This window comes from Gymnoscopelus microlampas (genome assembly GCF_963454915.1).
Source record: "Gymnoscopelus microlampas genome assembly, chromosome: 20".
Classification (NCBI taxonomy): domain Eukaryota; kingdom Metazoa; phylum Chordata; class Actinopteri; order Myctophiformes; family Myctophidae; genus Gymnoscopelus; species Gymnoscopelus microlampas.
The window spans coordinates 23,695,916-23,722,841 of NC_139957.1; the positions used below are offsets into that span (position 1 = coordinate 23,695,916).

General features: G+C 39.7%; 2 protein-coding genes across 2 annotated transcripts; one reads left to right on the plus strand and one right to left on the minus strand.

The window, feature by feature from the left end:
- On the minus strand, positions 1-21,379 carry LOC311036057 (phospholipase B1, membrane-associated-like; the record flags this gene model as incomplete). The annotated part of the gene is made up of 36 exons (XM_084044582.1): positions 1-258; positions 341-415; positions 533-628; positions 782-886; positions 987-1,068; positions 1,373-1,467; positions 1,669-1,734; positions 2,700-2,780; positions 2,990-3,041; positions 3,193-3,292; positions 3,428-3,471; positions 3,573-3,640; positions 3,913-3,971; positions 4,058-4,118; positions 4,432-4,509; positions 4,602-4,673; positions 4,787-4,882; positions 5,144-5,248; positions 5,584-5,665; positions 5,761-5,861; positions 7,735-7,800; positions 8,069-8,149; positions 8,300-8,351; positions 8,508-8,616; positions 9,126-9,169; positions 9,691-9,764; positions 9,973-10,031; positions 10,135-10,195; positions 11,005-11,061; positions 11,224-11,331; positions 11,433-11,505; positions 11,697-11,761; positions 11,914-11,976; positions 18,736-18,851; positions 19,579-19,753; positions 21,233-21,379. 36 exons carry the CDS (start codon positions 21,377-21,379, stop codon positions 1-3), a joined length of 3,126 nt encoding a protein of 1,041 aa, XP_083900708.1.
- ypel5 (yippee-like 5) lies at positions 21,003-26,474 on the plus strand. The gene is made up of 3 exons (XM_084045169.1): positions 21,003-21,156; positions 23,167-23,337; positions 24,612-26,474. The coding sequence occupies exons 2-3, from the start codon at positions 23,197-23,199 to the stop codon at positions 24,834-24,836; spliced, it is 366 nt and encodes a 121-aa protein (XP_083901295.1). The 5' UTR covers positions 21,003-21,156; positions 23,167-23,196; the 3' UTR covers positions 24,837-26,474.
- The last annotated feature ends 452 nt before the right edge of the window (positions 26,475-26,926 follow it).

Sequence of the window (26,926 nt, forward strand, 5' to 3'; positions counted from 1 at the left end):
CTAAAAGCCTGTGCCCTTCAACTCCACCGCCGTTTCCATCTTCTTCTTGTTTCTTTTTTCTCTGCATGAAAGGAGGAGCCAGGTGACAGCCCAGCCAATCAGAAGACCTGCAACAGCCAGCACAGCAGCAGCCCACAATGGTACATATTGATCTGAGGAGCTGGGGTCAAGTGGTGTTGCTGTGGATGGGATTGTGGGTGCTGGTGTGGTGGTTATACTGGGAAAACTGTTCTCTCCTGAGAAGATGTAAGGGTGTTCCTGAAAGACATAAAGTGGACAGTATTATAGATCTACATTTCAGGACTGGAAAGTATGCACACAAATGTGGCATATTTCTTACCGTAGTGGGACACTTGATGCGGTGTCTCTCATTTGTAAAACTGTTGTATGTGTGTTTGTAGCCCACTGGCTCCAACTATAGCAAAACAGAAAATATTTTGCTCAACTTTCAAAACAATTATAATGAGGAGTTTAAAATTAACTGCAACCAAAGCACAGATAGGCCTTTAACTATTCCCCTTAATAGACTCACCATGTTATTCCACAGCTCCACGGCCATGTCGGCGTGCCCCCGTTCACTGAAGTGGAAACAATCCACAGAGAAGTAGGTGACATCAGGTTTCCCTTCCTGAAACATAAAGAGTATAACACCAGTTTTGGGTGCGCTCTCTGAGGGCAGTGGTTTGTCAAGCATGCATGTATGCATTTATGCATGTACAGTATGTATGTATGTATGTTCAGTGTGCGTGCGTGCGTGCGTGTGTGTACATGGGGGATTTACAGCATTCAAAGGGACAATGGTGTTTCGGAAGAAGGGCTGCAGAACCACAGCAAAGTCCTCTTTACTGTCGTAGCGGCCTCCAATCACCAGCCTTTCTGTCTCAGTCTGTGAAAGAAACACCACAAATGGCAGTAAATACTTACTACATTTATACAAGGGTGACCTATAGATACCAGGAAAGAAAACAACATTCCTGTCCACCAACCTGAATTTCCCGATTGATCCGTTTGAACTCAGCTAGCTCTGGGGAATCTTCCCCAGGTTCTAAGAAGCACGGACAGACAAATCTGGGGGAAAAGAAAGCAGAAAGACTAAAAAATAAAAATGCAATACTGTTTGATGTCTATATTGAATAGTTTATACTCTTTCACCTCAGATTATTTGTTACACAAAACTGCCTGATTGTTGACTCGGGTCTGTCAGTGCTTTGGCAGGTGTAGAATTTCAATGTGTTCTTTTGCTCAACTAACTATATAGAAAATAGAATATCAAAGATAAGCCTAATTGTTCCCAAGTGCCAAATCAGCTGTGGAATCTGTGATATTGAGTTATGCATGAATGGATGTGCAGTGAATTAACTGATGAGCATACTTTTGTAAGAGGCTGCACCCAAGAGTGTCTTTCTTGATTCTGCGAAGGCCTTCTATTTCTAGGATCTCCAACACATTTACCATCACCCTGGGGACCTAAGGCCATAAGGAAACAACGGCACATTTAGGCTACAGCAGGTGTAGAATTTGGATGGTATTTAGAGGTCAGTCATAGTTATATAAATGATACCATAATTTCATTGGAATTTCACCCTGCTTATGCAAGATACTTTATCTAAAGATACTGCATTATTAACTATTTCCTGATTAAATAGATATAACACTTTTATGCCTTGCCTCTTTGTAGAGCATATCCAAACTTGTCATCAAGTGATGCGTATAGTTCTGAGGTGACAATGTGGCCTGTGTTGTTGAGAGAGGAATGATACAGGTACAGTACATTAATAGACATAAAGACGTTATATCATTGTTATATCAACACATTAAAGAAACCCTGTTGTGGTTGACTCATACCTTATTCACAAATACATTCATTGCTCTGCAAATGTACATGGCAAGTCAAATGCAAATGCAATCTACAAAGCAAATATTGACTGAAGAAAGCAATAGCATCCAATATGCATGAGAATAGCTACAACATTGGTGATGAGCAAACGCTTAGCTGTTACTGCCATCACCTCAAATCTCATCTCCCTTTGATGGAGCACTTTGATATTCTGCTTCAAGGTAAAACATTTATTAATTACTTAATATTAAAAAATACATTAAAAGAAATACTGCCCCGATAGTGGAAAAGGCAGGGCAGCAATGGAGAACAAAACAGAGAAAGAAACAAGCAAGGAAGAGAGATAATAAAGAAGACAGAGGAGACAGAGAGGAGGACAGAGGAAAGATAAGAGCGAGAAGAGAGGGTGAAGAGAGTCTGGGTTGACTTCTCCCCTGTTGATGTGAGAACAAGGGCTGATGCTGTGTTTGTCTCATACAGAGGGAGGCAGAGAGACAGGGTGGGGGGGGGGGGTTGATTTGTGTTTGAGGGCTAGAGTGACAGAATGTGCTCATTCAAAGGAAACCTTGTCTGCCCACATCTCACTGTGACACAATAAATCAATTAGGCCAGGCTTGGTCACAATGCTTGATTATTCTGCCTCAGTGCTTGCTTATTCCACATGGACCATGATACTATGAGACATCTCGAAAAACAGGACATCACAATGCACTGAAGGAGTTGTAGCCACCTTGCTATGACATGAGATTGTCTAGGGGGCTGTTTTATGGCTGGTTTTAACTAGCCACTCATTCTGTAGAGGTTATGCACCTCCGATGAAAACTCATAATGTTAGTGATGATGGCTGCTCATGGAAACTCACCCTATCATTACAATACTGACACAGGTCATTGCCACCGATGAAGAGGGTCACCAGCTTCCAGTCTTTCTCAAAATTGACAGCCTGTATCCACAAGAAGGACAGAGAGGGAGACAAAGGTTGAGAGAGATTCAGAGAAATAGAGAATGAGGAGGAGAGATGGCATAACATTCGATGTCAGGCCTTATTTTTTCAGCTACTTTCTGTTGCAGTAATAGTAAATATAATTTATGTCAATGTAAAATACAACAGAATCACATCAATGCTTATTGTAGAAAGTAAAATCAACTCACAGAGTGGGTTTTCATGGCATCAATTAGTTTTCTGACCTGCCCTGGGATTCCTCTGTATAAAACATTAGAATATGGTTTCAACATATACAAATACACCCTGTGTATATAAATACACAGGGAACCTAGAAACTGTAACCAATGAACAAATAAATGTCAAAGTTTTATGAAGGCGCTATGATATCAAAAGACAGTCCAGCACTCACGCTATTTTAGCTCCTGATACAGCCATGTTGAAGCCATTCTGTGTTTTGTCTTCACCAAATGACATTCCCATGATGCTAGGATTGAACTTCTTGAGGATATCTGATCACAAAAACAAGATACTTTAGAGACAAAAATTATTAATGTGATAAACTTGGTCAATTAAGGCCAGTTTGTCAACTCTGTCACTTAGTGGTGAGAATATGTATTACACAATGTGTTAAGTTAAGTGCTTACTGGGTAATGTTGTGACAGTTTCAAGTTGGTCATCCCCTCCGATGCTGAAACAAAAAAATACACAAAATTATATCACAAACAATGCAATGTGTACGATAAGTCAACCAAAGATATAAGATATATGCTTTTGAGTGATGACTCTCACCTCCACGACACTCCTCTGGACTCAGTTCTTAACTGTAAAAGATTCTTTGCTTTGGCTCCAAATCCAGCCTATAGAAGGAAAGATTAAATAAATGTATAAAATAAAATGTCTAACAAGGGTATGAGATATCCACAAAACACATTTATAGCCACAGATAAAATTCATACATATATTGCACGCACGCACGCACGCACGCACGCACGCACGCACACACACACACACACACACACACACACACACACACACACACACACACACACACACACACACACACACACACACACACACACACACACACACACACACACACACATCCATGCTTGTTGTGCACTGCACTCACTGTTACAGAGTCTCCCAGTGCAGCCACCACATTGATGTCTCCTGGTCTCAGCCTGTGTACTGTGAGGAGATTTGTATAAATAGATCTCACAATCGACCACTTCTTTTGCGCATAATAATACCCAAATAAAACACTGAATGCACACCTGAAGTTGGGACAGTATCAGATGGAGCTATGTCAACACAGGAGAAGTCACTGCCCCAGTTCTAAACAATGACAGAGAAGGACATGTTTTAGTTTAGAGGGTTACAGAGTCAATCCAGAGCCACAGAATATAAGTCAAATACTCTATGATCTATAATTCTGAGTTACTAAAGACTAAAGGCACATTTATATGTTGTCGAACGACCGTGCTAGGGAACAGAAATGATGTCTTTTCAACTGAAGACGCAGACACTTTTTTTTCAGTTGAAAATAATTAACTAAATAAATGGATTAAAAAATAAACAATACAATTTGTCAGCCAACGCTGTCGGCAGACACTTGTCTTACGAGTAGCCTATAAAACAACCTGCCTACCGTAAAAGGTGGAGAGGTTGGAGGTGGACCTGGGAAGGTGTAATTGCTGTTGTGAGCAGTTCTGAAGAATGGGCTAGTCTATTAAAGAGAATCAAAAATACATTTACTGTATAGTTATACTGAAAGAAATCTATGTTTGATAATGTTTAATTATGGTAAAGTTATGGTACCTCTGAAGGACACGTCAAATCAACACCAGCTGCGAAATCTTGGGTAAACGTCTTGTTGCCCACCGGCTCTAACTGGGACATCGTGAAGGTGAGTAATTTGAGTCAATACCAGAATCTTTTTTTGAATCATGCATGCCAGAATATCACTGAAGTTGTAATATCTTATATGCTAAGAAACATCTGACCATGTTGTTCCAAAGAGCACGGGCCATGAGGCTGTGAGCTTTCTGGCTGAGATGGAAACAGTCAGGAGAAAAGTAGGAGCGATCAGGCCGGCCATCCTTTAGTTTAGAGGAACAAAGAAAGACAATAAGTTGTGTTATGAACAAAATTTTAAGCCCAGTGCCTGAAGACACACAGTCAGGCGTAGCTCCAATCAGAACCTCTTCCTCCGGGGGGAGAGGTTCTAAATGGGGCTAAGTCAGGCCCACAGTAGTACACTTTTCATCATACGATCGCTCACCGAAAGTAACTACTTTTTCAGGTGAAAAGCGTGATGCATCATCAAATTTAAAATGCCTAATCTCAGCAGCTGACCTCACCTCCAGCTTTGGGATAAATATCTTTCTGAGGAAAGGCTGCAGGACCACAGTGAAATTGTCATGAGTGTCATACCGTCCTGAGTCAATTAGCTGTTGCATGGCACGCTGTGAAGAGAGACATTATGTAGGATTAGACAGAGCAATGTGCAATAAATAAATAAACATACTCAAAATAAAACCTGAGTTAAACTTAGTTGCACGCGGTTGTCGCACAGTGAAAATAGCAGATCTACGCACGTTTAACACGGCGCATTGTGAACTTTCAGATCTGCTAGGATATCGGGAGACTCGTTAGAATGCTTCTCAATGCGAAGTGTGAACCACTGTAACTGTGGTTTAACCACTTAAACCCCAAATGGGTAACCGGAGTCCCTCAGGGCTCAATACTTGTGTATTTTCTATTTTGTGTAATAATAACAGTTCTTTTGTTCTTTCTGTACCTGATAAGCTCCGTTGTAGTCTCTGACCCTCTGGAGTTCAACAGATCCCTCTGTAGGCTTCAGTATGCAGGGGCAAATTAATCTGAAGAGGGAATACAAACAAATACAAATACAAAATTATTTGAGTTGTTTGTGTTTAATATCTGCCAATAATAAGGTCTTGTAGGCAACGCTTACTTTACAAACCAGGTGGGACAGCGTAGGCTCGCATCACTGTGCACTTCACGCAAGGGGACCATGTGTAACATCTCAACAAGATTCACAATGGCACGAGGTATCTGGTTAGGTACAAAACCAATAAAGCCACAGATGTTTTGTGAAGTTATAAATAAATAGTTAAAATATTGTTTAAATTAATATTGTTTCAAATATTGTTGTTGTTTTTTGTTTCTTTTATTGGTCACTTGTACTGTTTCTGATCCAAGAAGCAAAAATTATTACATTTATAACTGAATGTAATGTGTTGGATTGTCCTGTGTCCTGTTCTCTTATCAGTATTGTTATTTCCGCCAGACCGGGCGACAGAAGACCAGAGATTATGTTTTCATCCTTCTCCGTCTGTGTGTCTGTTTGTCTGTCTGTCTGTCTGTCTGTCTGTCTGTCTGTCTGTCTGTCTGTGTGCCTGTGAACAGCTAATTTCCTGCACTACTGGACCGATCAGCGTGAAACTACTCTCCCAGTAGGCCAAGGAAGAACCTCTTCCCCAAATAAATGGCATTGGTACAATTCTATTTCTACTATGCATGCACATCCTGGTACTCCAACATCCCAAAGATCCTCAAGAAAAAGCTCCAGACCTCACAAAACAAATTAGTTAGACTGATCCACAAGCTACATCCCAGAACTCACCTTCTACCGGCCCATTTCAACATCCTTAAGTGGCTCAAAGTTGAGGAAAGAGTCATTCAAATGAAAATGTGTATGGTTCACAGGATCATAAATAATGCTGCACCGTAGTGAGTGAAGTCATGACTGCAGGACTGGCTACACTCCAAGCCGAATTGAAAAAGGATCTCTCTGAATTTCGCACATGCTTCCTCAACGATATTAAGAAACAAATGGAGGAATTCAAATCCGAAATAAACCTGAAGATACAGGACTCGACGGACCGATTGGACAAAGCAGTGAGGAGTGAGGGGGAAATGGAGGAACGTTTGGCCGACACGGAAAAGTGGTATATTAGAGTCAAGGACACCCTTATTCAATTGCTTGCTGATCAACAAGCTTTAGAAGATAAATAATGCTGCACCTAAATACCTACATGAATATTTTCCCAAGGTCAGCAGAGTACACAGGTACTCAACCAGAGGAAGGAATTTTGTGCCTCACCTATTCAGCAGTTGTATGGGCCAAAGTCCCCCCCCCCACGCACACATGCACACACAAGCACACACACATGCACACACATAAACACACACAAGCACACACACATGCACGCATACACATACTCACACGCACGCCCCCACCTACACCAAGATGAATAGGACCACGATTGAAATAAGCTTTTGGCTTTCTTGTGTATATCCTTTTGACGTTTCCCTGTGTACATTGTTTTGTTATGTGCATATTGTCAATAAATCAATCAATCAATCAAAAAAAAATGGAATGGATTCCAGTTGGCTCTGACTGAATTCCAAAGTTTGTGGGTCCTTGGCATAGATAGACTGTAAAGATATGGACAAAGGGAACGGTGACATCACCCATTGGTTTCTACAAACCCGTTTTGAAGCCACTTTTCCACAAATTCAAATCCACCATCTTGGAATATCTGGTGCCGAAAAGCAACCGGAAACGAATGCTAATTGCTGGAAGGGCAGCGAGGACGGGTCTTCACTCAGTAGAGCCAGTAGAAGCTCTAAAAGCATACCCTACTTCATCATCAATTGAAAAGATTAATGGGACCTTAATTTACCAAAACGCATATCATGGTAATTGAAAGAAGACTTTAAACTAGTGACTGAAAGCATAAAGTATGCATGACAATGATTACTAAGGTAATACCTACCCGCCTGGTCCTGGGTAGGCAACCTGGCCTGGCGGAGACCTGCACACTTCTCTTGTTATTATTCTTATTCTTATTCTTATTCTTATTCTGGGCTTGTCAGCTAAAATGCCAAAAATGAAAACATGTAAACATGTGAGTATGTATACCTCTTTGTGGAGGACATCTAGAGCTGCACGGATCCGATCAACCACATTCCTAGCTGAGAAAAAAATCTGTGGAAAGTAGAAGCTGTTTGTCACAAAGATGTTTCTCATATTACTGGCTTTACCTCATTGATTCTCTGCTTGCCATAAATGATTAATCTACTAGCGAGTTTATTCAGAATTTATATGGCATCAAGCCCAGAACTTCAAAATTTGGCTAGATGAATGTTGGAAGCAGATCTTTGGGACTACTGCTTGATTTGGTCTTTTATAAACATAACATTGTTGCACCACAACTAAGAAGTTGCCACTGTACACATTCAATAACAATGCTTACACTGTCTGTGCAAAAGTCACACAAGTCATTTCCTCCGATGAACATGGTGATAACTTTCCAGTCGTTCTCAAAATCAATGCGCTGCGAGGAAAAAATAGGTTAATTTACTGGGTTAAGTTATTTCATAAGTCAATAAGTGTAATTCGTTTTGCTACTAAAATAAAACTCAGACTAAGTTTGTATGTAGGCACCTGTGCATAGATTCATGTTTGTCTACTAGTCAAGACTTACAGGGTCATTCTTCATCTTGTTCACTAGGATCTGAACCTGGCCGACCATGTTACTGAAAAACAAATACTTGTGTTTGTGTTTTTAGAAAGGACAGTAGAGAGACAAGAAACTGGGGCAGAGAGGGGTTAGGACACACAACACAGGTCCCCTGACGGACTGAACCGCACCCTAAGAAAGCAAAAACAAAGGTAAGGAGAATATGACTTACCCACACTTTGCTCCTGCTACGGCTTGGTTAAGGAAGGCCCGAGGAGTCTCCTCATCACCTATTCCCTCTGAGAAGCCAGTCAGTGAGGGGTTAAATTCCCTCAGGATGTCTGTTTGCCACAATCACACAAAAAAGCTTATGGAGATTGATTATCATAAAGAAATGCTCAGTATTGTGTGTATTATGCATTACAAATGGTCCACATCTAAACCTGATAGCAGGTAAGCTACAATACATGGCCAGTGATCTGGCAGACAGTGCAGTAATTAATAAAGATAAGATCACAGCTAAAACTTTATTGGGCTATTATAACATTATCACAGAATGTTATCAATGACCACACTACTGTACAGTGCACTAATAGGAAAGATAAGGCAGAGGAAGTGCTGAAGACGAAAAAATAAAAATAATAATAATAATAAAAAAAACACATCATATGATCTTTTTTCTTTTAAACAATAACACATAATAAATATATATATATATATATATATATATATATATATATATATATATATATATATATATATATATATATATATATTGTATATATACACACACACACACACACACACACGTATATATTTTCAAAATCATTAGCATTGAAGAGAAACATACTTGGCAGCGTGGTCACATTGGTAAGGTTCTGATCACCACCGATGCTGAAGAATGGATACAAAACCGGTTACAATTAAACACTACTCATAAACAGCCATGAACTCTTCAGAGTCGAATCAGCGATTTTAGTGTAAGGTCTAATTACTGTATACTTTGTCAGACAACAAGTCACTTGATGAAAAAAAAAAGGTTTTGAACTGAACAAAACAGGGTCTAATAATGGCATGTTTTTTCTGTCGATCTCTGTTATGACATCAACAATGTCATATTGATGACATCAGACTTGCCCAAATTTGGAGGGATGCCGGGTCTGAGATGATTAATTCACAAAATGTGAAAAATATTCACAAAAAAATTGATATGTAAAACGCTTTTTGACCTTTACTTCCACAGGACCATTCATTTTGCTATTATCGCTCCAGTGGTTAGTGAGATTATCCATGGACACACAGACAAACAGACAGACAGATAAACATTCTTTTGGTTTTAGCGTTTTCGGGTTTGAGTGACATAGTCATGCGACAAAGTATAAATTAGGCTTAAATTGTATTGTAGAAGACTCTACCTCCATGACAATCCTCTGTATTCATTCGCCACCAACAGAAGGTTGTCAGACTTCGCACCCACACCGTTCCCTGCCTGTACAGAGGAAATTAAAAAGTAAGGTTTGCCTGGTCTGGCTTAAGAGCCAGTACTGAGATACAGCACCAGTACCACACACATAATCAATTCCCAATGTCAGATACATTATTTTCTTTGGGCATACAGCATAATATACAAGTCTTTAGAAGAAGAGAGCAGAAGAAAGCAACATCTAGTTGTTACACAGTTAAAGGGATACACTTACTGTCAGAGAGTCTCCTACTGCTGCTACCACTTTGATATCCCCGGGTCTTAGCTCATGAACTGTGGATGAGAATAATAACTCAGTTGGGACAGAATCAGAAAGCTCATTAGTCACACTTCCTAGAATGGGTTAAGAGCGCAATAACAGCAACATAGTCCTTACCAGAAGTGGGAACAGAGGGGGATGGATTGCGATCAGTGCAGGGAAGCACTGTACCCATTACCTGAAAGAATACATGTCAGTATAACAATTCTAGTCTTGCTTTCCCCTTCAGTCTTGATCTTAAAAGAGTTAAAGAAAGACACTCACAGGGTCTATCAGAGGAGATAACTCAGACTCCTGCCTGTTAATGGGGGAATTCCTCTGTGTCTGTAGATAACGTTGCTCCTAACATGAGATTGAGGAAAAATATCTGTAAAAATTAAGGCCATAATATGCTCTCACTTGATATTTTGGAGTTGTTGACCAAGCTCGTTCTATCGTTGGGTTTATAGAATTGTTTATTTTTTACACACAGATCTTGTGATATATTTCCCAGTACGTCAATTTAAACATGGTAATAATGTGTTTAGGTTTGACTGGCACCTCACCTCCGTATGACATGGAATAGTGAGGATATCATTGTCCTTGATCCCAGATTCACCCGTCAATGGCTGGAGCTGGAAATAATGTGATTGCCAACGGTCACAGGCAGCCAGACAATGATTAGATAATTCAAATATACTGTAGTGACATTTTTCAGTATGTGTAGCAAAGAAACAAGGAAGAGGAAGATCATACAGTTTATAATCAGGATCAAGATAATCTTTACATCTCTTATCTAATCTCCCTTCTCTGGAATATCACCATGGTGTTCAAACATCTATTCTTTGACGGGCAACTCTTCCCTGTTGACTCACTTTACAACCTGGGTCCATTTTACTGACAGAGTGACATTTAAAAAACCTTGGACAGTTTGCCATAGCACACAACATAAGAAATATTCGAAGTAAATCTTAATGCCATGCAACGTTGTGTCTAACAAGTACCTACCATGTTTGTCCATAGCTGAATAGCTAGTTCGTTTGAGTCAGACACTGTAGTCTCTTCCTAAGGAGACACACATACACAAGGTTGCTAGTTATAGCCTTCTGGCTACTTCAAGGATCTTTCATGGTTACATTTGTTATTGATCTTGAGACGTCTAGAACATTTGTTGATAACAGATGGACTGTTCTGTTCTGCACAGTCTATTCCCTATTCAGTATTTACAGAGTCTGAGATGAGCTCAGTTATGAGTGGAGTAGCCTGCAGCAGTACTGAGAAGTCTTCACTTTGGCTGTGCCACTTCTGGTCTGCCAAGAGATGGTCGAGAGAGTCCTAGACGCAGAGCAAGTGAGCAAACTATTAAGCATATAGTATTCAGACAAAGCCTCATGCACACATGCTTTCAATAACACTCTCACTTAATATGTATGTACCTGAAGCTCTTTTATTTGTGTGGCTCTCTGTAGTTTCTGGCTCTTGCTGTCATCTGGCATACACTGACATTGACTGCAAATAAATGATAAAGAAAACATAAGTAAGCACATTAATGTCTAACAGATACAGTTTAGGGAATTCTAGATTGTGTATAAAAAATACTCAGATGTCTATTAGCAAGATCAAAATATGCAATATACAATAGCTTTCATGCAAGAATGAAGTGGGTCATGGGATTACTGCAGCAAAGGTTAAGCACTCACTTGTCCTGCTGAGGATGGACAGTCTGGACACTCCAAACCACTGTATGAATAAGGGTGTGATGTAGCTGAAAATACCAAAACAACATTGATTGTGTAGTGCAGAACACAGTACAGCACATATGAATGCATTGTTTTTCACATTCTATTATGTATCTATGAATCCCTTTAATGCAATATAATTGTACTCCATGATGACAGGATTTCACACACAACAGACCTTCTGTAATATCTGCAGAGCTGCCTCCACCTCCTGCACAATAGCTTCAACCTTTAAAGCAGCCTATGGACATATGAACAGAGTTATGTAGTGTAGTACTATCATCATATCCTGCAAGAATGCAGTCTTGTTAGATACAAACATATGTTTTCTCTTGTTTTCTTTTTTTTTGTGTGTTTCCGTCTTACCTGTGATGAACAAACACACATAGAGTCAACTGGGACAAACAGCAGGACCAGATTCCAGTTTCTGCCTGTGGCCTGCAAGTACATAAATGTAAATTACAGGTCTTTGGCCTGAGAGAAAAACAATCCACTGTTGTCAGTGTTGCATCATTTATTTAGAGCAGAATGCCACCAAGTTTTCATCCTCAAATATATTTGGTAAAATATTACTCATTCATTAAAAGTGATCGAGGATCAATCATTTTAAATGGCAAACATTAGCTAAAATCTCTTATTACCAGAAAATAGTATATATTTTTCCCCACACTGTATGTAACATTAGTGTAGATTTCTATTGAGATGGATTTGTAAACAATGGATATACAGAATGGGAAATAGGGATAAAACAGAAAAAAGCACCTGATGATGGAAGAGGGAAACTGACAGTTCCTCAGCCTGTTCCAACAGACTCCTACAACACAACACACCACTGCCTTTAAACATGTCTATAATATATGCATGTTAGCATGTGTCTATGTGTATTAGTGTGTTACCTATGCTGCAATGATGGCAGAGCGATAACTTCAGGATTAAACCTGGACATCAGTTCTGTTTGAAATGGAAAGAGAGAGCAATCAAAGTTGCTTATTTTCTGTTAACCAACCAACAAACTATTAGCAAGACAATCACAAGTTGGGAGCCGCTCACTGTTAAGGGCCGTCTACACCAAGCACTATATAACTATAACTATATTGTTTACTACTGTTGTCATTATGCTGTAGTTGTGGTGTGGACTCTGTCATCCACTTGCGTTGGAACAATTTCTAAAACTATATATGTATTGTTATAGTAATATTGCTTGGTGTGGAAGGCCCTTTACTGTCACTTTCACTGTTCTTGCTAAAAGGACTTTAAGGATGTTTGTTTTCATATTCTATCAGTTTCGTCAAAATAAGAATGATGTGGTGTGACACAATGGTTAGCACTGCTGACTCCCAGAAATAAGGTTTGGTTTGGTTTGGTTTGGTTTCTTTGTGGAGTTTGCATGTAGGTTTACTTCAGGTACTCTATGCAGTTTCCTCCCACAACAAAAGACATAGATACATACTCCTGCCATTGCCCTTGACCAAGGTACTGGCATTACAGCTCTTACAGTTAAGTGCTGTGGGCTGCTGCTCACTGCCCCTCAGTATTTAGGATAGTTCAAATGCATCCAAGGGGATAATAAAGTATATATAGCATATTACAATAAACTACCCATTACAGAATAAGCCATAGAGGTCAAAGCCCTGTGTTTATGACCCCCTCTCTTATCTTGAAAGATAAAAGTTCACTTTAGTAAGATACAGTAGATACTTTTCAGATCACCTTTATCACTGACTTTTGAAACACATTGTCTTAGGAAACTGAAGTCTGGATCAGTTTAATTACTATACTACTGTACCTGTGCACATATCTAAGCTGATGGATGTATTTATCTGAACCCATAGTGATACTGACATAATAAAAAATATACACAGTAGTGGGCATGCACATCATACGACCACCACCATCAACGGCACTATGCATAATGCTGCATGGAAAAGTTTTGTGTAAAAATGTGTCTGCCTCAAGTTGAGAAAAAAAGTAAAATATGTCGTTTTTCGCGTCAATTAAACATTTTCAAATGTCATGCCTGCTTGAAATGTATTCATAATAGCAACTTGCTGTTACTGTACAGTATAGCTACATGGCCATAACTAGTAGTGTATTGATAGATGGATCTATTTATAGGTCAAATATCCCATCTCTATTCCATTTACAGTATCTCTACAGTTGATATACAGAAAAGCCTACTTGTCTTTCTATCTGTTGATAGATATCTGGTGATACGAGAGCACTGTGATAACTGACTGATACATATGACACTACTAATGCATCTTTGGAACAATTCAATATTAAATGTTCTTAAGTGCAAATCTCCCAATATTGTCACTTCCAGTGACCTCTGAACTCCAGTCACTCTGAACTTGGATTGAACTTCAGTTGAGACAAAAGTCATTCCTCTTTACAACAGCCCTATATTACAATGGTGATTAGATCAAAGAAGGTCTCTGGAAACCACTAGCTTTCAACTAGATAATCAGGAAATCCCCCAAACCACCTGAAAAAGGGTATTGTTGGCCAACTTCAATTCAAAGTTGATGAATAACAGAACAAGTTACTGTAATTTAGAATAAACTGAAAGCAAGAATCCTTATGGGCCTGGATATAATACTATGATGCAAGTAGATTAGAGTATGCTTTCTGTAGGAAAAACTGAAAATATCAGTATATCAGTAAAAGACACAAATTGATGGGGTTTATCAAAATCCAGGACAAAGGGATCACATAATGTTCAAAACCAACATCATGAAGAATATTAAGCACAGTATAATACCCTTTTGTAGTAAAGTGGTATGTATGATTAACCCATTAAGAGGAAAGCATCTGTGTCATTTTAGATTTCTTTGGATATTCACAAATAGCAGACCATCTCAAAATATGTTGTTCCAGGGACCCCCCCAGATGCAAAGATTTGAGTTAGAAATGTTCGCTTTAAGAAATAAGTCTTATTTCAGAGTGTCGCACTTGCAGATCTACTATTTTTGAATATCCAAAGAAATCTAAATGATTTCTAATGACACAGACGCTTTCCCGGTCATAATGGATTAAATATGTACTGTACTATGATGGGAAAGATTTAGACTGTGATAAAACGGACATTCAGACTCACCTGCTAATCTACTGACAATTCTGTATGCCTCAGTCCTATGGGAGGAGACACAAAATGTTGTTAGATGTGAGACAGTGCAAGACAAACGTCTACAGAATGTGTTCCACTTATCACTGAGCAGTAATGTTGTCACTTCAAATGATCAAAGTGGTGATGGATATACGGTATATTGGCAGATGGTGCACTTCTTCATAGTGTTACATGTACCTATAAGAGAGCGGTAGGCCCATGGCAGAGATCACTGAGATATCAGCAGGTCTGAGGGTATCAACTGATGGAGAAGAAACAATAATGGTGTATGCATCACACAACCATTGGACACTCTTTTTCAATAAAACTAAATAGATTAAAGTATATAATATGTGCCTTTTTTAATCACTTTCAACCTGGCATCCTTAATCTGGGCACGTCAGTATACTGTACGCTACAAGTTTCACACATTTTTACATAGAGAAAATAAAACAAAAACAATTCTAAATTTGCTGATATACAAGCTCACACCACATTGCATTTTGACACATTGTGAGCTTGTAGATCAGCAATGTTTTTCTTCTTGTGAAATAAGGCTTCATTAATCAGAATGCAGTAGAAAGGTCTACCAGAGGGTGATGGAGATGAAAGGGCAGGTTGAGAACAGAGGAATGGGATGTAACTTTCCCTCTGTAACAGAGATAAATCAAATGCACAGATGATCAATGAAATAGAATGTATGAACACCCACATCATCATATAGCAAATATACAAAGACTTTATCATACAGCATACAGTACCACTATACCACTCACATTCTCTGATTCTTCTGTTGGTAGCTGATTAGAATGTATATCATTGTGGACTGCATCTGAATGAGACAGAGAAACAAATGAAACAGTTTGCTGCAATACGGGACAACTGTTACACACATATTGTACACACATTATGAACAGGTTAGGGTAAAAATAGGTACTAAATGGACAGGTGAATACCAATTATTTTCTCAAGCCAACAGTGGAGAATTGTCGTATTGTCTTTTACCATCTGAGTTCAATGAACTCAACCTTGACATTCTCAGGACACTGCTCCTGTTTGATAATAGACTGTGGTGTGATTTACACTTTCCCTGCATTTGTAGCCCAAAGTCCCTTCTGCACAGAGGAGTTTTAACTTATATTTAACTAACTGCATAAGTGGTAAACATTCCTCATTCTGTTCAAATTGGCAACAAATTAACCCTACGGTACATCATTCCAGAGAGGGCTCAAATACAGCAAACAATGAAGAAGTCGCTGGTCAAAAAGTCAGTCACACTAATATGAACACTTCTTTTATATTATATTGTCCATTACTGTTGAGCATATAGCCTTTCTATTCACAACTTTGCTGAACCGCGTTGGACTTCCCTGTGACAGCAAACAATGACTTTGTAAGAGTGGTGATAGTGTGGTTGGATGGTGTAATTGTATGTGTTTCAACAAGCAAATGTCTGGCTGGTCAACAATCCAGTCTAATAAATGACATTGTAACACAGTAAAATCCTCAGTATAGTAAAACATTTACCAAAATTAACTCAAAAGCATTGGGTCCATTTTTACTCTCTCCGGGTTAAATTAACACTGGGGATTTTACTGTGTACTTTACCTGAAAGATGTGCACAGGGTCCCAGAAAGGTTGCCACAAGAGAAACAAGAATCATGAGTCCCAAGGTAGTCATGATGTGGGGTGCTATCTGAGGACCTACTCACTAAAGGATCCCTACTCTTCCTCAGCATGAGAGACAGAATGACTGCCTGGCACCGAGTTTCATTCACTGTCCTACCTTTTTTTTATCACGTTATCAGCCTATCAATCAACCAAATCACAAGAGCTGTACCTCGCCCTAACTGTCCTTCTGTCTTAATTGGTTTGTCTGTACTGTCACAGTCACCTATCCCTGCAGTCTTGCAACAGATGTCAAAGATGCACTATGGAAGGTGTAATAGAGTGTAAGAGAGGTGGAGCCATATTTATGGCCCTACTGTATGTCATCATAATGACGTACAGTAATGTCAATGTTAATTTATGTCAACTCTGTATAAATGTTATCATACATTGCCACAAAATATTGGGAAATATTTGATGGATTAAAGAGAGAAGACTCTTTAATTCACAATTATGCTCATAACATTTATATCACTTTGTTTTCATACAGAAATATTTCAAACTCTAGTCTAGTACATTTGCTGTCTTACCTGTCATACCAATGTTGTCTGGAACGTTGATTCATGTAGCTTAATAAGTCAATTGAATTCCCTTGTAGGTGTATTTGTTGGTTAAAATACTAAAAGCTTGAAAATGCAGAAGAAAATATGCGATGTCATCAAGAAACATTTTCTGGAGTTCTTGCATTGACAAGGCACAGGAGACTGACTTTGTGGACACAGCGATAGTAACCAGAGTGATTCTCCACAGATGTGCATACATTTTGCAGTTCATAGCTGATTACAGCACTACTGCTACGAAATAAAGCTCAATTAGGTGTAACATTTCAAACAGATATAATAATAATCATAATATTGAGCCCATAAATGTAGCCTCTCAGTGGTAGTTTTGCAGCTCCAAGAGAGAGAGAGAGAGAGAGAGAGAGAGAGAGAAAGAGAGCACATGAAAGTCATGGGAAAAGTTTGGCATATTTGTTCAACATTTATTTTAGTTCATATCCATTTCTTACAGGTTGTAATAATGATGTTATACATTTTCATATGGCATGGTAGAATACTCCCATAGGGCACAATAATAAAACACACCTACAAAATTAACCTGTGATGGTGAATTTTACGATAGCGATAACATCCAGCGATAAAGAACTTTTTACGAGTTTTCTGCAAAAAAAAACAAAAACCCATTAAATTGTAGGTGATGTGTCAGGCTGTTTTAATGTCACAGCACATTACCGTACAAGCTTAACTAGCTCATTGGCTGTGTTATGACAAGTGCTGACCAGGGATCAGTTTTGGCAATGATGATGAGATTAGATGATTAGATTGTTAAGTGTTTTATGAGCTTGGACTGAGATTGGTTTTATAGATACCCTGATCTGACCCACACACACACACACACACACACACCATAGAAGGCGGTCACACGGTCCCGAATGTCCCCAAATCGGCCACCGCCCACCCCACCGTTCCCATTGTCAAGCGGCCCCAGCCAGACATGCTTGCCTCTAATAAACAAGTTGTGATCTCTGTGGCTGTGCTAAACATGTTCTGCAGGTTTTGGCTCTGCCCTTATTGAAATGAAGGGCCGCTATGCTGTGTCCCTCTTCCTGTGTGCACCAACAGTCACTCACTGCATGCACTAAATACCAGTGGTGGAAAAAGTACTACATTTTTTTACTTAAACAAAAGTATCAATTCTTTAGTGTAAAAATACTCTGATACAAGGAAAAGCAAGGTATTCAAATTAAGTAGAAGTAAAAGTAGAAAAGTATTGGTATCAAAATGTATTTAAAGTACCAAAAGTACTCATTATGCAGAAGGTCCCATTTCACAAGTTTTCAAATGTGTAAAATGTATAAACAAAATCTTTGAAGAGAGCAGATCTACAAGCTCACAACGCATTGCAAATCTGCTATTTTCAAATTGCCAAAGTGTATAAGTGGTTTTGTAATAATAATCAAAATCTACAAAGTAACTATAGGAACTAAAGTTATCAAATAATTGTAATGGAGTAAAAGTACAATATTAGTTTTTTTTGTTCATGACATTCAGGAGTTGATCTTTGGCTCACCCAAAAGGCTGGATATCTTTGAGAAAATGCGTACCTTTCACACTCCTGAAAATCAACCAGGCCGTTTGAAACCCCTCTGCCCGACTTGTTGGACCTGCAGAACGTCAGCTATCCAATCCCTACTTGATAACTACGATGACACGGTTTGACCAATACCTGGGACTGAGGGTTGCACTCTGCCTTTTCGCCCAAGCGGAGGAGATTGCACGAGTCCTGCAGCATGATGACACAAGTGCAGAAGTTGTGACTTCGTGTGTAAACATTCTCAGAGGCTATACAAAAGTGCGGACAGAAGAGTACTTTCATGATTTGTATGAAAACTGCTCAAAAAACGAACTGATCGAAGCTCCAACCCTCCCTTCAAGACGGCGACGGCCTCATCGCTTTGATGACGATGGTGTAGAGTCACATGGATGGGGAAACCCAGAAGATAATTCTGTTTGAGGATGCTGTCACAGATGGGAATGAGAAGAATGTGACTTTAAACCCACACACAATAAAATCACATGATTTTTTATGCAACTGAATACACAAAGGCACGGTGATTGTGACCAGATGTTGGTGTTATCTGCACTGTGATTTGAATGTTTACAAGAGTGACAAATGATTTAATGCTAGCACAAACATGGCATATACCGTATAAAGCAATTGACTGCTGGGTCTTTATTGGCTCTTTGCTTTCATTACAAGTGGCAAATCACTAATCACTATGCGCATGTATTTTTATACTCCAATTGTATTTTATTTACATAATCCCTCGCAATCCCAAAGCTGCATGTCGAAGTGTCACTTCGACATGTTTTTTTCCTAGTTTAAAACACTTTGTTGCTAAGACATAAATCAGGCTTTTATGTGTAGCTCAACATACATCTCACTAGGGTCAATTAAATTGATTAGTTCGATTAACTGTTGCAGCCCTAGATCTTACCATGGTCATTGTATCTGGCCAGATCCTTGGGGTCTATGTAGAGGTCGTGGTCAGTGTCCAGCTCCCAGAACTTGCAGTAGATGACGTAGAAGTGCTCGTATAGGAGACGTAGTCAGTGATCTGGTTGATGTCATCCTCCTCCTCCAGCAGGGCCAGCGTCTGCAGGAAGTTGCTTCTCCGCAGCTCCATCATGGTGATTCGTCCCGTCCAGGAGCGGTTCACAGCGTAGAATATCCGCTGGATCACCTTGGATGACAAAGCAAAAAAACAAACATCAATTCATATATCATTGCTGTCGGGCAGAAGAAACCTTGTGTCTCCCATATTTCAAATTTTTAATGGTTTTGTTTCGAAATACTTTTTGAAACATTTTGAAAATATCTTGAATTATGTATATTGAAAACTTTAGAATAATGTAAAAATGTATTCTTCTCCTGTGGGTGTGCCTCGCACAACATATTTTCAAACGTGGATCCACGGGCAACACATTTCAATTTATTTGGGGGTCCTTGACATGAACACTGTCCTACAGTGGTGGTGAGGTCAGTTGGGCCCGGCTGAATGAGACAGAAGGCCGTGCTTAGACCGGACGGGGCGGGGTTTCGCTTGTAGTCTTCTTGAGTGACACAGAACCAAGCCTCCAAAAAACTGTGATATGTTCAGATTCTGCGGCTGCTCTGGTGGCTCTGAGAGGGGGGGAATCAAAGGCACGATCTGATTTGATCTGGGAAGTTATGTGCTGTATGTACAGGATAGAGCGAATGGGCTGCAAAGTTGTTTTTCTGTGGGTACCGGGGCACTCTGGGGTCGAGGGATGAAAAGTCTGACGGCGTGGCCAAGGAAGCTCTAAAAAAAGAAACTGTTGATATGAAGGTCCAGCTAGGAAAATTTGAGAGCTTTAGCTTGTGCAGAGAACAGCGAGGGATCCAGTGGCAAAAAGAGTGGACAGAGGAGGGGAAAGGGGGAGGCTGTATTTTTCGGTACAGCCGTCTATTAAAAAAAAAGAGGTGTGCAATGGGTTCTGGGAGAAGGGATGAAATTGTTATAACCAGGCTGAGACTGGGACACTGTGGGTTAGCCAGTTGCTTAAAAACCATAGGCAAACACCCAGACGGGCTTTGCCAATGTGGACAGCTGGAAACCGTACAACATGTTTTGTTCTCATGTGAGAAGATAAGTACAGTAGTGAGAGACAGCAGATGCTTGAGGAAATGACAGACCAGGGGCTTAAAGTCTTCTCCTTAAAGACTATTTTTGCATCAGAGATGAATTCCAAGAAAATTGGAAAAGCAGTCCTGAGGTTTCTCCACTCTACTGAACTATATGCTAAAGTTTAGTAGGGTAAAACAGTAAAACCCTTCGCCTGTGGAGGGCAGCATTACACGCGTTAGTGTACAGCCTGCCGGAAACCTGAAAGAAGAAGAAGAAGAACCAAGCCTCCAAGTTCATGCAGCTACGTCATCCATGACCGGATGTTGATAGTGGCTCTGAGAGAAGGGGGAACAGAACAGCTGAAAAGGAACAACAAAGCCTCGACGAGCGACGACGATCCGTACAAACAACAGATGTTCAAGTGAAAACACACGGATATTATCGGTGACATCGTTACAGTCGAGAAGATTTATTTGCCAAAAAAATCTTTCTAAAAGGTAGGAACCCGTTTCACGGACGTAAAGCGGTATAAGTTCGATGTGTTGTTATTCTCCTCGCCACTAGCCTGTTTACGTTAGCCTTGTTAGCTGAGAAGCTAACTGGACCGTAGCTCCTCCTGGCCACTCGCCTCCTCCTGTGACCCGTTGGCCGTTTTGTATAAACATCACCAGAACTAACTTCCAAGGAAAGCTCAGAAAGCTCAGAAACCTCAGCTGCCATCTTTTGTCGAAAGATTCTCATGACAAGACCATGTATGAGTAACTTGCAGTGGTGGAAAAAAGCACTCGCATGTTTTACTTAAGTAAAAGTATCAATATTGCGATGTAGAAATACTCTGTTAGTTACCAAGTAAAAGTCCAGAATTAAATTATTAGTAAGTACTCATTAGGCAGAATGTCCCATTTCACAAGTTTTTCAAATGTATAAAATGTTTTAAAAAAAAATCTTCAGAAAATTACACATTGTGAGCTTGTAGATAGGTAGCCCTAGAATGTCTGTGATCTTACATACGTTTCATGTATTCCAAATACACAGTCATAGATCACCCTCGTCGACGGGCTGTGTAGTGACGATCTGCGCGGCCCATAAAAGTGCTCTAAACTCCGTCTGTACTCACCCAATAATTAATTCCTAAGACAAGTCATATGTTGTCCTCTAGTTTCATATCCATTTGAAAGTTCTGCCAGAAAACGTGTGTTTAGTCAAATATCTACACGTTCCCACGAGCTGCACACGGACGACTTTCTGTATGGGCGGGGGGCCCGGGAATGAGTGCAGGACTGAATATATGTAAACTTCCCTTAGGACGCACAAATGTTTGGGACACACAATAGGCTCTATGCACAGCAGCCATTTTGGAGAAAAATTGATACTAATGAAGGCTCTGTTCCATTCTGGTCAAACAGAGTCAGGGTGCTGATCTTGTGCATGTTGGCTCACTAGAAATACTAGTGGGTCTCAAAGTGTGGTCCAGGGACCCTCATGGTTCCTTGAGAGGGTGTAACTCTGAGAGTGTACAAATGGAACCACATGGACCCTCCCGGGTCCATGTGGTTCCATTTGTACACTCTCAGAGTTAAGGGGGTCCATGAAATTCAAAAGTTTGAGAACCACTGTGCTACACTAAATGAAACAGAGCCTTAATTAGTATCATTGGTAACACCTGTGAAGGAAGTAAGGAAGGGGCCCAATTTCTGTCCAATATGGCTGCTGTGCATAGAGCCTATTGGCAGATGGAGTGATTCATTACCCCGCACCAATCACAAGCACCTGTCAATTGTGTTCCCCGTTCGTTTGTGCTTCCCTGTGTCAATTTGTTATGACGTTTTAAATTTGGTCCTTCACTCAAGTCCGTGCCCCTCGCCCGTACAGAAAGTCGTCCGTGTGCAGCTCGTGGAAAAGTGGAGATATTTGACTAAACACACGTTTTCTGGCAGAACTTTCAAATGGATATGAAACTAGAGGACAACATATGACTCCAAGTCTTAGGAATTAATTATTGGGTGAGTACAGACGGAGTTTAGAGCACTCGACGAGGGTGATCTATGACTGTGTATTTGGAATACATGAAATGTATGTAAGATCACAGACATTCTAGGGCTAGTAGATAGGCTATTTTCAAATGGCCGAAATGTATATAGGGTTGAAGTGAGTTATGTATGTTTTGTAATAATAATCAAAATCTACAAAGTAACTTAAGTTTTCAGATGATTCGTAGTGGAGTAAAAGTATAATATTTGCCTCTGAGACGTAGTGGAGTAGAAGTAAATGTACTCAAAATTGGAAATAGTCCAGTAAAGTAAAAAATACCTCAAAATGTTACTTAAATACAGTACTTGAGTACATGCACTTAGTTACTTAACACCACTGGTAACTTGATTGTTAGATTCGGTGGAACATTGGAGTGGTTGTTACCTGTTACTATACTATTCATGGAATGTATTTGACCAGTTTCCCCAAATGTTATTAAGTTAGTCTGTGCTTTATCCTCCTTTTCCCTGCCTCAGATAATTACGTGCCAAAGGAGCCATTGAACAATGGGGCGCATATTCCTGGACCATATTGGTGGAACACGTCTTTTCTCATGTGCCAACTGTGACACTATCCTTACCAACCGGTCGGAGCTCATCTCCACACGCTTCACTGGAGCCACAGGAAGAGCCTTTCTTTTCAATAAGGTATGTATGGCATTCACCAACAAACCATCAGTGGTGGAAAAAGTACTCAAATATTTTACTTGAGTAAAAGTATCAATACTGCAATGTACAAATACTCTTGTTACAAGTAAAAGTCCCGAATAAAAAATTGTCTCCAGTAAAACTACCAAAGTATAAGTATCAAAATGTACTTAAAGTACCAGAAGTAGAAAGTACGATTATGCAGAATGTCCCGTTTCACAAGTTTCCAATAAATATATAAACATCTTTTGAAAATAGACAATCTACAAGCTCACAATGCGACACATTGTGAGCTTGTAGATCGGCTATTTTCAAATGGCCGAAATGTAATGGGCTGAAGTGGTTAATGTATGACTTGTAATATTTTGGCGTCTGTGGCTCAGGATGTAGAGGGGGTCGTCCAATGATCCGTGGGTCGGCGGTTTGAATACCGGCTCCTCCTGTACACATGTCGAAGTGTCCTTGGGCAAGACACTGAACCCTACATTGCCGCCAATGAGTTGGTCGGCGTTAGCTTGCCACCATTGGTGTGTGAATGTGGGAAGTGAGGACGCTGGTGTCGACTGTTCGGCGCTTCTCCTACCAATATATGAATGAATGAACCATTGTGAAGCGCTTGGGGTACTTGGGTAGAAATTAAAATGCAATTCATTATTATTAATAATAATAAAACTAAAGTAGTAACTAAAGTTTTCAAATAATTGTAGTGGAATAAAAGTACAATATTTGCCTCTGAGATGTAGTGGAGTGGAAGTAAAAGTGCTGAAAATTGGAAATACTCCAGTAAAGTAAAAAATATCTCAAAATTGTACTTAAGTACAGTACTTGAGTAAATTAGTACTTTCCACCACTGCCAGCAAGCCATTGTCAATAGCATTTTTATTCTCATAATAACATCATTATTTACTGTTACCTTGTAAGTGTAGCAAGCAATCTTTGCTCTTTCATATGTGTTCTTGAACTTATAATATGTGTTCAATAGTGTTGCCAACTCTCGTGAGAGAAATAAGCCAACCCACCTAAAAAAAACAGCCACATCTTGCGAGAGAAATAAGCCAAATCTTACCTTGAAAAACAAGCCCAATAATAAGGCCATATGTATGTAAGCCTAACATTTTTTCTTGCTGAGAAAAAAAGGCAAAAGTCACTGTAAATAAGCTGACTCTTCCAGGCTTTATATTCTGAGACTAAGATAAAACTGGGAATTAAGTTATGATCAGTATCATTCAATGTCCAGTTTCTTAAAACTTATTTTTTGTCACTACTTTTACTAGGTGGTGAATCTTCAGTACAGTGAGGTGCAGGATAGAGTAATGCTCACTGGCAGACACATGGTGAGAGATGTGAGCTGTAAGAACTGTAACAGCAAACTGGGCTGGATCTATGAATTTGCTACCGAGGACAGCCAGCGGTACAAGGAGGGACGTGTCATCCTGGAGAGGGCATTGGTCAGGGAGAGTGAGGGCTTCGAAGAACACGTGCCCTCAGACAACTCGTGAGACCGCCCTTAGTATACTCACTCCCATGCCCTCTTTCCCTCTTCCTTTTCCCCTTGCGTCTTCGCTGCACACCACCATCTGCAGAGCTGGTGGTCATTGACGTCTCTGCTCTGCCAATTGGAGGATCGATTGGTTGGATCTATTCTTACTGTGTAGGCTTTGCCCCCTGTATACATCCTGATTTATCCCTCACAGGGAACCCCCCTGAAAAGCTGAGAACATAGATAAGGAGTCAAATTTCACTTGTTCAAATGTCCCTACACGCTCACACAGAATCTTCAACACGGCTGCACAAGACATGCACCACGTTCTTCATATGCACTTCAATGCTTGCATGTTAGCAGACATTGTCACTTACATTTGAAATTGTATCACCATTGTTAGATAAATGGAGGAGGCATTAGTATGGGGAAAAGTGTTTTCATCAAGATTGCAGACATGAGAAAAGCAACTAGTCCACACTACACAACACAGCTCACAAAATACACCCAGATGACATACATATGGCTTTTTGGTGGGCTTGTGCTTATGTGTTGTTTTGTCCTAGTGAGTATTTTCCATTGGCGAACATTGAATGCTATTATAATGCTGCCACTTCTGTTAGGCAGTTTTTTCTTGTGTGGTAGTGATAAGGAGCGTAATTTTATTTAAGATTATTTCACATGATGCCACTCAGAATGCACAGATTGTCAAATTCAAGTTGTATTTGGTAACCTTTGGGTTTTTCTTTTTCAGTTCTCATCTGCTTTTGATTGACATGACTTCTTTTTTTATGTTCACAGAATAGCTTTATTATAACATTTCTGTTTAAATACAGGCTTTGGAAGTATTATGCTCCCACATGCCACATTTGGGTTCTGTTCTATGGTTTCCCCATCCTTCTGCATGGACGCTATGCCTGACTGTGTGTAGTAGTGTGCAGAGTGACATCTTTACTTGTCAGGATCATGTGTCTTTCTGTGTAAGGGGGGGGGGGTGCGTGTGTGTGTGTGTATGTCTCAGCCTGATGTGGAGATGTGCCCATTCTCTAGCTGCCTGCTGGCTTGTGGCACATTAGCTTTTGGCCCTGTCCTGACTGTTCCTCAATGAATTCCATTCAATGGATGAATGAAGACGGTCTGTCTCTATTATGAATAAATCGTAATCCCCATTTATTAGTTTCCTGCAAATAAGTAATAAACCAAATTCAAAATGTCAACATTTCAGGAATGGAAACAACAGACTGTCATTTTGACATTCTACAATGATGTATGTATTTTAACAGTTTTCTTTCGCTTTTATGTGGTTAATGACACATATTTTACATGTGCAGGAGAATGTGTGTTACACAGAAACAAAGTAAAACACTAGAGATGGATGGTTTCTGAAGTAGATAACATCCCGATGCCCAAGTCAGCGTGCAATAGATGGATGTGACAATATATTTTCATTTAGTTTTATTTTATTAATAGGCTGATTGTTATCATTGTATTACTCTACTCTATATAGGAATATTTTATTGACTTATTTGGTTATCTTATTATATATGACGTGTATTGCTGAGTATTAAAGTGAAAGGGTGGTTTATTTTGTTTCCTTTATTGGCTTTAGCAGAATTTACTTTGTGACTATTTCAGAATAAAGGTGTAGTCTTGCTGAATATAATCTTGGTGTAGTTTGTGTTTTGTTGTGAGTGACTGATATTGTCCTGTATTAGATTATGTCAGTGTCACAGTTAGTCCAGGCGTTTCGGGCCAGAATCGTGCACTTTACGATACAAGCATGAAATTTAGCACACAGTTAGAGCATGCCATAAGGAACATTTTTGGCTATAGGGCCATCGCAGATTTGTCCTGTGGTAACCATGGCAGCCATTTTCCCAAATGGCCTCCATCTGCTGTTATTTTACCAATAACTCAGGTGCTAGACCACCTAGGTAGGATCTTGATTCTGGTGACTAATCCTACATTTTCAAGGATGAGGAATACAGCGGTACTATTTACAACATTCTACTACCTAACAGCATATATCTGGCATTCAGTTAATTAAATAATAATAAACCCATCAAAATATGTAATGATGTAGTACAGTAGATGTTTTCAAACTGACAC

Coding starts and splice junctions, on each gene's coding strand:
- ypel5 (XM_084045169.1), top strand. CDS start 23,197: ATGGGGCGCATATTCCTGGACCATATTGGTGGAACACGTCTTTTCTCA. Junction 23,338..24,611: donor GAGCCTTTCTTTTCAATAAG/GTATGTATGGCA, acceptor TACTTTTACTAG/GTGGTGAATCTTCAGTACAG.